The sequence below is a fragment of the Phaseolus vulgaris genome, chromosome 3, assembly GCF_051622355.1.
Source record: "Phaseolus vulgaris cultivar YP4 chromosome 3, ASM5162235v1, whole genome shotgun sequence".
Taxonomy (NCBI): Eukaryota; Viridiplantae; Streptophyta; class Magnoliopsida; order Fabales; family Fabaceae; genus Phaseolus; species Phaseolus vulgaris.
The window spans coordinates 22,713,351-22,727,059 of record NC_143500.1 but is presented as its reverse complement, the minus strand read 5'-3'; the positions used below and the strand labels follow the sequence as shown (position 1 = coordinate 22,727,059).

General features: G+C 43.4%; 1 protein-coding gene across 1 annotated transcript; it reads left to right on the top strand.

Moving 5' to 3' along the window:
• The first annotated feature begins 11,255 nt into the window (after window positions 1-11,255).
• Window positions 11,256-12,194, top strand: LOC137839333 (uncharacterized). The gene has a single exon (XM_068648452.1). The coding sequence runs from the start codon at window positions 11,256-11,258 to the stop codon at window positions 12,192-12,194; it is 939 nt and encodes a 312-aa protein (XP_068504553.1).
• Window positions 12,195-13,709: the final 1,515 nt, after the last annotated feature.

The window sequence follows — 13,709 nt, the reverse complement described above, 5'->3', positions numbered from 1 at the left end:
GGGGAACTTCCTCAGCCCAAGATCCTTTGGCCTTCTCCAATCTCCTCTTCAAACCTCTTAGTAAAACCCGATTAGCCGACTCCACCTACCCATTCGTCTGTGGATGCTCCACAGAAGCGAACACCTGTTGAGTTCCAACGTCCTCACACAGCTTCTTCAGCAGGTGACTCGCGAACTGAGTCCCGTTATCTGATACCAAACGTTTGGGCACACCGAAACGACACACAATATTCTTCCATACGAAATTCTGAATTTTGTGCGCTGTGATCTGGGCTACTGGTTCTGCTTCAATCCACTTCGTGAAGTATTCGACTGCCACAACCAAATACTTCATCTGCCTAATGGCCAATGGGAAAGGTCCCAGGATATCGATTCCCTATGTGTGGAAAGGCCAGGGACTGTAGATTGATTTTAACTCTTCCGGAGGTGCCTTTTGCCAATCGGCGTGTTCCTGGCACTACTTGCAACGTTGGCCATATCTCTTGCAGTCTTCCCTCATTGTCGGCCAATAATAACCTGCACGGATGGTTCTTGTTGCCAAGGCTCGACCTCCGATGTGACTCCCGCAAATCCCTTCATGGAGCTCGGCCATAATTCTCGTGCACCTCTCTTCATGCACACATACTAAGAGGGGGTGTGTGAAACCAAACCTGTACAACTCGCCATCGATGAGGGTGAACTTGCTGGAGTTCTTTTTTACCTTCCTAGCTTCCGTCGGGTCCATTGGGAGTACGCCATCTGCCATGTAGCGCTGGTATGGCGTTATCCATGTGTCCGGCTCGTGGACGGTGCAAACTTGTGTCATCTTTATCTCTCCCACTGGAAACGCTCTAATCCTTGGCGTCCTCAAGGTCTCCTGGGATAGAGACTTATGACCCCTTGACATCCCTTCCTTTGACTTGTAGATTTGGAGAACTTGGTGGTCCGCCACGAACGCTCGAGGTATCTTCAGGGTTTCTTGTATGACGGTCCTCTGCCTGCCCCCCCTTGGCACATGCACTACTTCGAACGAAACAAAAGACTTCCTCAACTCCTGCACATGCTCCAGATAAGCTGCCATCTGCGGGTCTTTAGCCTGAAACTCGCCAGTTACTTGGCCTGTGATTAGCAATGAATCGCTCTTGGCCAACAGCACCCTTGCTCCCATCTCCTTTGCCAACAAGACACCAGCGATCAGAGCCTCGTATTCCGCTTGGTTGTTGCTGGCTTTAAAGGTGAACTTTAGGGACTGTTCTATCAACACGTCGTTGGGTCCTTCCAGAATTATCCCGGCCCCACTGCCTAATTGGTTAAAGGATCCATCCACTGAGAGCACCCAACGAAAACCATCTCCGGCGCTTTGCACTGTCTCAGAAGATAGTTCGACCACGAAGTCAGCGAAGATTTGTCCCTTGATTGGTCCCCGGGGCTCATACTTGATGTTGAATTCCGACAACTCTACCGCCCATTTTACCATTCTTCCAGCCACATCTGGTTTCTTTAGAACCTTCTGGATGGGTAAGTCGGTCATCACCAACACTGTGAAACTCTGGAAGTAATGGCGCAACCTCCTCGCCGAAAACACTACTGCCAGTGCTGCTTTCTCCAAAGCCTGATATCTCACTTCTGGGCCCTGCAACACCTTGCTGACAAAATAAACGGGTTTCTGAATTTGATCTTGGTCCTGGACGAGCACCGCGCTCAGCGCCTTCTCGGTTACGGCGAAGTATAACCTGAGGGGCGCTCCCAATTGTGGTTTGCACAGGACCGGCGGGCTCGCCAAGTACTCTTTGAGTTTTACGAAAGCCTCTTCACACTCCTTGTCCAGACAAACCTATTGTTCCTTTTCAAGCACTGGAAATATGGGTGACCCCTCTCTCCACTGGCAGACACAAATCGCGACAGGGCGGCCATCCGACCTGTGAGCTGCTGCACCTCCTTCACCGTAGCGGGGCTCCTCATTGCCAAAATGGCCGCACACTTGTCAGGGTTTGCTTCGATCCCTCTCTCGGTCAAAAGGAAACCTAAGAACTTTCCTGCTTCCACGTCGAAAATGCATTTCTCAGGGTTCAGCTTTAGTTTGTATTTGGCTATCGTAACGAACAACTCCTCTAAATCGGCTATATGCTGGTTTTTTTCCGGGGATGTTACGACCATATCGTCAACGTAAGCTTGCACGTTCCTCCCAAGCATAGGTGCAAGCACATTATCCATCAATCTCTAATACGTGGCTCCCGCATTCTTCAGCCCAAAAGGCATCACCTTGTAGCAATAACACGACTTCTCTGTCATGAAGGCAGTTTTTTCCTCGTCCATGGGGTGCATCTTAATTTGGTTGTACCCCGAGAACGCGTCTAAGAAGCTCAATAACTTGCACCCTGCTGCGCTGTCCACTAAGGCGTCTATACTTGGCAAAGGATAGGAATCCTTCGGACAGGCTTTGTTTAGATCTGTGAAGTCGACACACATTCGCCATTTCCCATTGCTCTTCTTTACCAATACAACATTGGCGAGCCATTCCGGATACTGTATCTCCTTGATGTGGCCTGCCTCGAGGAGTTTTTGCGTTTCATCTCTGATCGCCTGTCTCCTTTCTTCATTGAATTTTCTTCTTCTTTGTCGGACTGGTCTGACCTGAGGGTCCATTGCTAGACGATGACAAAAAAAATCGGGGTCGATTCCTGGCATATCCGAGGCAGACCACGCGAACGCGTCCATATGCCTGCCTATCACCTTGGCGATCTGTTCCTGTGTCCCGTCGTCTAGATTTTTCCCCAACTTGAAATTTTTACCGCCGATCTCCCTCTCAAGCCAATCTCCAACTGGGCGAGGCCTCCTCTCGCTAGCGAGCAATGCTCTCACAATGCTTGACTCCCTGGCGGCCTCCGGGCAGCTTTCCTCTTCCTCTACTCCAGCGTTGTTCTCAGGCTTCAACTCGACATCTCCCATGGTTACGTCGCCCTTGGTGGCTGCTTCCAATGTCACGTCCATACCCACGTCGCCTTCGGCGGTTTCCCCTGTCGCCGCATCCATGGCCCGTCGGCTTTCCTGCGCATCCTTCGCACCAAGAGGCGGTGTTGTGGTCACATGGCACACTGATCGCCTGTTCTTGAGGCTGTTTTCATAACATCTCTTTGCCTCCTCTTGGTCAGATCGGATGGTGACGATTACCCCTTCCATTGAAGGTAATTTGACCTTCATGTGCCTCGTGGAGGGTACAGCTCCTATCCTATTGAGTGTTGGCCTTTCCAATAGGATATTATATGCTGAAGGGGCGTTCACGACAAGGTATTTGATTTTCTCCGTGCGCGAGGCGGTCCCATCTGTGAACGTTGTTCTTAACTCAATGTATCCCCTGACTTCGACTTGATCACCCGCAAAACCGTATAAGCAGCCCCCATATGGCCTTAACTGATCTGTGGATAGTTGTAGCCTTTCGAAGGTCGGCTAGAACATCACGTCTGCCGAGCTCCCTTGATCGACTAAGACCCGATGAACCGTTCTTCTTGTCGTGACGAGCGAGATCACAATGGGATCGTTGTCATGCGGCACAACATCCCTGAGGTCTTGCTTAGTGAACGTGATGTCCACATCGGGCGAATGGTCCTCGAAAACTTCCACTGACATTATGGACCTCGCATACCTCTTACGCTGCGACGCCGTACACCCGCCGCCCGAGAACCCACCAGCTATGGTGTGGATTTCACCGAGGACGGGCGCCTCATGCTGCTGCCCCTCACTGCCGCCTGGTTGCGAGCCTGGTGGTCGTCCCGCCTGTTTCTCCATCAAATAATCCTTCAGGAAACCATTCTTCACGAGCTCATCCAACTGATAGCCAAGCGCCAGACAGTTGTTGATATGGTGCCCGAACGCCTCGTGGAATTCGCACCATGACTCCTTGCGAGGCCCCAGCACCTTATCAGCTTTGATCGGTAGCCTCAACCAGTCGGCTATGCTGGGTATCGCGATCAGATCTTTGAGTTCCATCACGAAGTTGTGCCTTGGTGGCTTGCTTGCTTCTCTCCCCTGCTCTACTCGACTCTTAGGTTGAGTCCTTCGTGGCTCGTAAGCGCGTTTCCTGTCAAAGTGTTTCCTTTCTGTGACGGCTTGGTGAACCCTTACAGGCTGCGTGCGTATCTGTGCCTTGGGGCGCGCTGGCACAGTGGTTGTACATTTCTCGTACGTTTCACCTTCCGAGGCAATACGTTCTACCGCTTGTCGCCTTATCTCAGCGAAGGTTTTGGGGTGACTGCGGTTAAGCATTTTACTGAAAGATCCGAGACGTACTCCCTTCTTGAATGCATACACAATCATGGGTTCCTCCTTGGTGCCTACTTTCACCACCTGTGCCCCAAAGCGGCTTGTGTACTCCTTTAGGGTTTCACCTTGGAACTGCTTGACGTCGAAAAGATCGTACGAGACTGGGGCGGGAGTTCTGTTGGCTAGGTATTGTTCTCTGAATAGTTGTGAAAGTTGGGCGAAAGACGTGACGTGGCCCTCTGGGAGGTTGATGAACCAGTCCATGGCCATCCCTGTCAGGGTGCTCATGAAAAGCTTGCACCTAACAGCATCTGAACCACCTACCAGTAACATCTGTGTATGGAACGCTGTGAGGTGTGCTTCGGGATCCTCCATTCCCGTGAAGGTCGCTTTGGGTCCTGTGAACGTATTGGGAATTGCCGTCTCCAAGATTGCCTGTGAAAATGGTGTTGTGAATTCCCTGGGTGGGGATGCAGCCTCCGGTTCGTCTCTGCCACGCCATCTATGGCGTAACTCCTCGTTGGTGCGGTGGAGTTCCTCGCTTCTTGCTTGAGAAGCTGTAAGGTCCGCCTGCATGTGTTCCTGTTCTACTTTCGAGGCTGCCACTGCGTCTTGCAGCCCGTGCACCATGCCCATGAGCTGTTGTAGGGTCATCTCTTCACTCCTAGCGTGTGCTGGTCGGGTGGTCATGGCTTTCTGGGGATCCTCTTGATTTATCTAAATGTTGGAATCTGGAACTGAAAGCTTGTGTGGTGGAATCGATGTTTATATCGGCACCACGGTGGGCGCCAGATGTTCCAGCCGGTTGACCTGGGTCGTCTTTATGCGTGGCTTGTTCTAACGAGCTAGGGCACCTTCAGTTTACTTCGTCTGTCAGTACCTGAAAAAGAAGAACAAAGGGGCGCCCTCGCGGCCGTTTGCACTCCAACGATCAAGTCAGCTAGCGAGAAACACCAAAGTAACTAGAAACTGTATAATAATCTCAATGACTGAAAACTGTATGGCTAAAACTGTGTTGCCCTAATTGTCTTGTGCTCTCAGCGGATACGCCGTCAAGAACAATTAGGGTTTTCCCTCTATATGTCTATCTAAGAACTAGGTTAAAACTCTTGCAACTGTGAAAAGCGTACCTCTCTAGGGCTTAATTGTGCCCTATATATAAGTGAAGACTAGGTTTTACCTCTGCGTTGCCTGCTATCATCTAGGGTTCCTTGGAGAAGGTCCTTGCGCCGCTATCTTTAGGATCTTAGCGTATCTGGCCCATGGACTTCCCTTATCTGGAGTGTAATGTATAACCTTATGGCCACTTGGGCTCTAACTTGAGCGCTGTATTTATCGCGCCATCATACTGTTCGAGTGCCCTAATTAGACACGTGTCATGCATACAGCCTTCCCTGGATACCTTTAGTGAGCACGTGGGCATTACCACGTGCCCTTTTGACTTGATCATTTATTCTGTGCATAGGGACCCATAGTGCCGCCACCCAACTTAGGGTTATCCCCTCGTGTGGGCCCCCTCTCTGTGAAATGCTTACGTCATGCGGGTTGACTCTTCAGGCGATGTCTTACTTAGGCGATGTCTTACTTAGGCGATGGGCGATGATCCATCTTGGCGGTGACACATCTCGGCGATAACCGCTTATTTATGTTGCAGAACGCCGCTTTTACATACGACGACTACGTTGACTTCTTGACTACTTACCTTTCTCTTGTCCACGTCACCACACCCGATGACCTGGTCGGTACAGGATACATTTTAAAAAACATAGAAACCAAATTGATTTTTTCAAAAACCACTCTACTAAATTGAATATTAACCCCAAATATAAGGACAAAGAAGGTAATTATACCTACGAAATTATTGAAACAATAAAAATTTAAATATATTTATATATACGGATTTCGTTGAGACGTTTTTATTTTATTTATTCTAAGTCTCAAAAGGTTTTTTTTTTCATTTACTCTTATATATGAACATGTCACATGTTTCAAGACATATAGCTTAAGACATATAAATTAAAAATAATATTTTTGTAATTCTTTTAAAATATTTAAATAATTTTTATGGCTTTAAATAAATAAAAATTTACAGAATACTTTCATAATTAAGTGTGCCTACATAGAGTTAAAAACACTACTTAAATTTGTATTACACAATCTTCTGCAATATTATAAATACAATTATTTATATTTTAATAAAAATAACTTATACATAAATATTTACATTTAAAATAAATATTTAGTTTAATATTGTTTAAATTAATTTCATTCAAAATATGTTTAAAAGAGTTGTTAGAATGATTTGAGTTAAAGTCTACAGGTCAATTTTAATTCTTTGGAAACTTTAAATTTTAAGAAAAGAAAGTTAATTATATATACATACATATATAAGTAGAACATGGGAGCTTTGATGTTTCAAATCTACAATGAAGGTTGAAGTTGTGCTACTTTTAGTTTGAGCTTAGTCTAGGTTGTTTAGAATTCTTGTAAGATCATTCCTAGTCCCTTGCACAAGCTAGCTCAATCTATCTTAAAAGAGAAAAGTGTTTTCCTAAGGAAAGAGAAAAACAATCGGTTGAAACCACGAAATAATCGGTTGTTTGTCACTTAGCTTGTTTGAAGGTTTTAGAATTGTTTTTGACTTGGTTAAATAACTGTCTAACCAATTCAAACGGTGAAAACGACTTTTCAACCGGTTGATTGTCACATTTCATAACAACTTTTCTAAAACCTGTTAATCTGTTTTGGAATTGAATCAAAACTGTTTTGGCTCATGATTGCTGCCTAGAACGGCTAGTTTTGAGAGTTATAAATATGGTTTTTCTTTCAAAACAATAAATACAAAAAAGATATCAAATACAGTGAGATTGAGATTGATTTTGAGAAAAGTTTTTCAAAGGTTTGCAAGATTGCAAAATAGTCGTGCACTAGTTCAAGGTCTAATCTTAAGAACTCTGTGATTCCAGTAAATTCAGGTGTAATATGTTCCTTTCATGATTCTTGTATTTGTTCTTTTATAAACTTGTGAAGTGTGTGAAAACCTGTAAAGTTAGCGGGTGTTCTGACTAAAGGTGTGTGTAGCAAAGAGGGTGAGTGGTTCTTGTGGTATCAAGATCACCTCTTTGTGATTGTGTGCGTTGCAATCTATGATTGGTTACTAGTGGAACCCAATGGTTGTTCTGGGAATTGAATGTAGCTCAAGGTTGAGTGAACCAGTATAAATTGGCTGAGTAATCTTTCTCTCTCTCTCCTTATAATTTGTTTGATTTAATTATACTTTTGCTGCTGCCATAAATAACCGGTTAAAATGAAGTTTCAACCGATTGAAATTCTGCAAACAGTTTCTTTTACATTGTTTGATTGACTTCCTTGATTGCTTAATCTGTGTTTGTTGATAAAACTTCATTCTTATTCAATCTTTGCAAAAATCTTAGAGGCTGAGGTTTCGATATCCAGGTGGTGATGTAGAGGAAGCCTAGCAGGTTGTGTTTTCAGAGTGTGGATCTACCATAGTCAGGAGAGTCTTAAGAGTTCTTACTTAGTGGCACAATGACTTTGTCTTATCTGGTTTGTGGTGATAGAGGCAATGGTCCTTTGTACCTTTTCTCTTGGTGTGGTGTTTCTGCTATGGGTGCAGGTTCTTACTCTCAAGGGGAGCCTACCCTTCATTGATAAGGATCATGGTTCCCCCAGAAGTTGAGGCAAAAGGTGAAGCTGTCTTCTATGACAAGATTTATGGTTATATCAGGAGTACATTTGGTGAGCTATTGGTGAACACGTTTGGTTGGACCAATCAAGTGCAAGTGATCAACAATCGTAGCTATCACAAGAAGTTGCGTGCAATGCTATGTAGCACATACACTGACATGGATACTAATACGACACGGACACAGACACAGAAATACGTATAATCTCTAAAATGTAGGACACGGAGAAACGAAGCTATATATTGTATAATTATGAATTATATAAATATGACAATAAAGATTTATGTGCACAAGTATGTTCGAGATATTTTTTTGGAGCAAAAAGATATTTTTCATGACTGGATCGAAAAGATTGTTTCTTATGTTCTATTTTTATATAAATATTGTAGTTTTTGTTGTATGCAAATGCTTGAAACAACTTCAAAATATATGTGTTCATAAACTATTTCTCCTTTCACCATAGATTAAGAAAACAAGTTAAATTTACATTATGAATGTTACAATTTAATCTAATTTTATTTTTAATAATAGAGGTAAGTCATGCATGTATGTTTGTTTGCATAATAAACACACATCTATTGATAGATTTTACTTAAGTTGATGTTTTTTGTTTCGTGCAACTATAGTTCTAGGACAACGTATTTTAATTTTCTTCATGGGTTTTGTCCAAGTCTTGAGTTTTGGAGTGAAATTTACATATCTGTTGAACAAAATTTTCAACAATATTTAGGAATATTTGTAAGATATACATATGGGAGGTGTTTTTCAGCTAAAAAGAAAACAAATCTAAGATATTTGAGACAATATTACATTTAGGAGAATGGTTTAAAGTGATTGAAAGGAAAATCACTCTTGTTCTAATAATATCTTAGAAGTGTTTTTGCTATGTCTCTCTTACATATTGTATTATGGTGCATTGTTGTTCGGAAGAAAATGCTCAAAAAAGAGATTGTGAGATGACTAAAACATTTTTTTGAACAAATTAAACAAACAATTATCTAGTTTAAGGGACTACAAGAATTATTGTTTTCTTTTCTTGAGGTCATTTTTTTATCACGAGAATTGCTTTAAAATGTGTTTCCTTTTGAAGAACAATGCACCATAATAACAATGAGAAACATTGTAAGCATTGTGTATTTTTATTTCCTTTCCTTTACTTAAAAATTGGTTTATATAAGAAATTATGTACTTGTCCTAATAAACTTCACTTTTGTTATTTAGTCAAGGCTAAAGATAGTTCATTGGGACATTTTGCAAGTGACAGGGTGATGGTGCTGCGGGAGGAAGCGTGGAGGAGACATGCGAAGCGAAAGAATCTGTCCTATGCTAACTCTTTTACAAGGAAGTATTCATATCAAGGCGAAGAAATAGATGGGGCCGAAGATTTGGGTTTGTAAGATTTTTTTGGTGTAGGAAATGCTATTAGCCTGGAGAGGGAACTAGATAGATGTTATATTGGAAATATGAAGCTCCATGTTAACCTCCCAAGGTATAAGAGAGATGGGTATGCAAGTAAAGGAGGTGGTGTATATATTAGTAAAGCGAAGCCAAGAGGGGGGACGTTCACCATCACACACAGAGAAAGAACAAGGAGGTGTGGAGGGAAAAAGGAGGGAAGGAAGAAAACAACAAAAATGGCACTGGATCACAGTCGTATGCAGACGCAGTGAAAAGATCAACACAAGGTCAATGGAGTGGTCCCAGTGTAACGACGTAGGTGCAATCTTTACCATGGTTGACTAATAGTATGGTCAGACGTATGTTGGATGAGTTTAACTTTGAAATGGGTCAAGAAGAGTGCCTTAAGGGAGGGATGTCCATGTTTAAAACAAAGTATTTAGGTGACAACTTAGTTCTTTTATCTCCCAAGGCAGAAGGAAGAATGGAAGAGTTGGTGAAACTCTATATGGAGTGGTTCTATAGCGTCTTTGCAGACATCAAACCATGATTTGTGTATGATGTTGTAAGATATAAACAAGTGTGGGTCAGATGCTATGGACTGTCGTTCCAACTATGGAGCAAAGAGTGTCTATCAAAAGTTGTGGGGGAAGTAGCCACGGTGGTGGGTGTAGATGAAGCCACTTTGTCATGGGATTTCCTGGAGTATGCTCGATGCCAGGTTAGGTTGCTAAAGTCGTGTAAAGCAAATATTTCCAAGGAATATCGTACTAATTGGAGAATATATAACATAATTATAGTTGAGGAGGCAGTAAACAATGGTGGTGCAGAGTTATGTTGCAAGTGTGCTTTCAATCATGAAGGGTCTTCCGACAATGTTTCCTCATTAGACTCTTTCGTGACAGACTCGTTGGTCTCTGAAAAGCTCAGTAATGAAGAGGATGGTAATGAAGTAGGGAATGGGTGGTGGCCGGAGAAGGTAACCGGGGGAGAAGTGGGTTGGTTAACAAAGCAAGCATCAAAAGTTCTGGAGAAGGAATGTTTAGAATAACACGAAATCTGTCGGCAAAAAAGAGGGGGCATCTACTCAGGGTGTGGGTATCAAAGGTGACGCGAACCCGCTTCTTTGTCTAGAAGGCTCCCAACCCGAGGTAGTTAAGAATTGGAACGTGGCTGAAGGGGAGGGTGAAGAGGTAGAAGTGGGGAACGAGAAGATAGGCACAACTAGTGGAGAGGAAGGAGTAATCATGGAGGAAGCTCGTATAACACTAGAGAGAGTGCGACACTTAAGAGCACTTTGGGAGCAGGGGGCTCTAACAGTTCAGCGACGTTGGCGGTCAAAGGGGGGCTTGGGATCTCTTCACCAAGGAAACAACTATTCGACCATGTTAAGCTCTAAAACCTATGCTACGTCGGACTTTGAAATCGTTGAATGCCATAATCGTCTTAGAATGGAGGTCACTCTAACTGAAGCTACTAGGTTATGGGAATTAGGAAAACGGTTGGGGACAACATGTTCGGGGGACGCAGGCATGCTAATCAAAGAAATGGAAACGTTGGAGGATAGGGATAACCAAGTGTTGAGCAAATCTAAGGAGGGAATCAGATAGGGTATTCCATGATTATTATTAATCTTAATGTCAAAGGGTTGGGGGGGGGGGGGGTTGGGGCGGAGTGAAAGCCAAATATCTTAGAAATATCATCGCTAAGGAGGGTGCGGAGCTTGTGTGTTTGCAAGAAACAAAACTAACAGAGTTCTCCGATAGAAGGTGCATCTCTCTTTGGGGAGATAATAAGGTGGGATGGGAGCATAATAAAGGTGTGAACGGGGCTGGAAGTACGTTATCTATGTGGCACAAGGAAGCGTTCACGTACGCGTCCCATACTATAGGGAGAGGATATATTGCTATTATGGGTCACCATATAAAGTCGAACTGCTCATGTGTTATCATTAATGTTTACGCTGCGTGCAATCTGAGTGAAAAGATCGTTATATGGGAAGCTTTGTCTGCTTTTAGAAGTCTTCATCAGGACAAGGTGTGGTGTTGTTGTGGTGATTTTAATGCAGTCAGGTGTGCTGCAGAAAGGAAAGGCATTAGAGGAAATGCTAGCAATAAAAAGGAAATCAGAAGCTTCAATGATTTCATTGGAAGTAATCTGATGGAGGATTTGCCTATTGTAGGTAAGAAGTTCACATGGTATAAGGCAGATGGATCCGCAAAAAGTAGGCTAGACAGAATTCTGGTATCCGAAGAATGGCTCAAAGTATGGCCAATGAGCAAGCAATATGTACAAGCAAGGGAGGTTTTGGATCATTGTGCAATAGTGGTGAAATCCTGGATTAAAGACTGGGGTCCAAAACCATTTAAGTCAATTGACGCATGGCTCCTGGAACCTGGGTTCAAGGATCTGGTGAGGGATAAATGGATGTCATATGAGGTGCAAGGTAACAGCATAACCAAAGTCAAAGATAAACTCAAACGTTTAAAGTTTGATCTTAAAGAGTGGAATATGAGCGTTTTTGGGAATCTTGAGGAAAACAAGCGGAAGATCATGAAGGAGATTGATAATCTTGATGTCAAGGATGACCTATGTGATTTGATGGAGAATGAAAAGTTAAGAAGAATGGAGTTAGTTAGTCAACAAAGATTGGTAGAGAAAAAGCTGGAATCTGTGTATAGGCAAAAAGCCAGGTCAAACTGGTTCAAATATGGGGACTCTAACTCTAAATTCTATCATTCTACTACCAGGTGGAGAAGAATCAAGAATGAAGTTAAAGGAGTCGAGTTAAAAGGTCAGTGGTGTGAAGAACCGGACACAGTGCGAAGGGAAGTAAAGCGAGTTTTTTAGGATAGGTTCAAGGCCACCCCTGATCTAGGAGTGAGGCTAGGTGTCGTGGACTTCAAATCTCTTCCCGAAGAGATTAGCTTGAGGATGGTTGAGGTGTTTTCTGAGAAGGAAGTCAGAGAGGCAGTGTGGCACTGTGAGGGATCTAAGAGCCTAGGGCTAGACGACTTTAATTTCAACTTTATTAAAGCCAACTGAGAGAACCTAAAGGAAGACATTATGGAAGCGGTGCGTTCCTTTCATGAGTCAAGGAGCCTTCCGAAGGAGTGTAATACGTCTTTTATTGCTCTTGTCCCGAAGGTAAAAGATCCTATCACGATTGACCAGTTCAGACCTATTTCTCTCATGGGAGCCATGTATAAGATCATCACCAAGGTCATGTCGCATCGAATTAAGGTTGTTATACCTATGGTCATTGATGAAAATCAATCAGCTTTTATGAAAGGTAGGGGTTTGCTAGAGAGTGTTCTGATAGCCAACGAGGTGATCGAAGAGGTACGAAGAAGTCGGAGGAGTGAAGTGTTTTTGAAGGTGGACTTCGAAAAGGCATATGACTCAGTTAGGTGGAGCTTTCTATTCGATATGCTAAATAGGATGGGGTTTCACGTGAAATGGATTAAGTGGGTGCAAGGTTGCTTAGAATCAACAACAGTGTCTATTTTGGTCAATGGAAGTCCAACGGAGGAGTTTAGACCGACTAGGAGTCTGAGGCAAGGTGATCCTATGGCTCCGTTTCTCTTTCTTATTGTTGCTGAAGGACTGGCTGGTCTAGTATGCTCTGCCTTAAAGGAGAACCTGCTAAGTGGAGTGAGAGTGGGGAGAGTTGAGCTTGAATGTTGTATGTTACAGTTTGCTGACGACACCCTATTTATGTGTGAAGATTCTTTTACTAATATCTTCACTATCAAGGCAATCCTCAAGGTTTTTGAGCTGGCATCAGGTATCAAAGTTAACATCCATAAGTATAAGCTGGCAGGTGTCAAGGTTGGAAGAAATTTGTTAGAAACATATGCAAAAAGTCTCAACTGTGGAGCAATGCAGATTCCTTTCAAATACCTGGGGCTACAAGTAGGTGGAAATCCTAGGAGAACGCAGTTCTGGGATCCAGTTGTGGATAAAGTTAAAGCTAGACTCAGTGCTTGGAAGGGTAAATGCCTGTCACTAGCAGGTAGAGTATGTCTGGTTAAATGGGTCTTAACCACCATACCTCTATTTTACTTGTCCATCTTTAAAGCTCCAATATCAGTGTGCAAAAAGATTTCTAGCATCCAAAGGAGGTTCATTTGGGCGTGGGGGGCTGATCATAAACGTATTTCGTGGGTTAGTTGGGAAAATGTGTGCAAGGCAAAGGAGGAAGGGGGTCTAGGGGTTAAAGATATTAGAATGTTTAACTGTGCCTTACTAGCAAAGTGGAATTGGAGGATGTTGAGTGAGGAAAAAGGGAAATGGAAAGAGATTCTAGATTCTAAGTATTACACGGGGGGAGTAAGAAATGAAGTGTCGGGAAACTACTCTTCT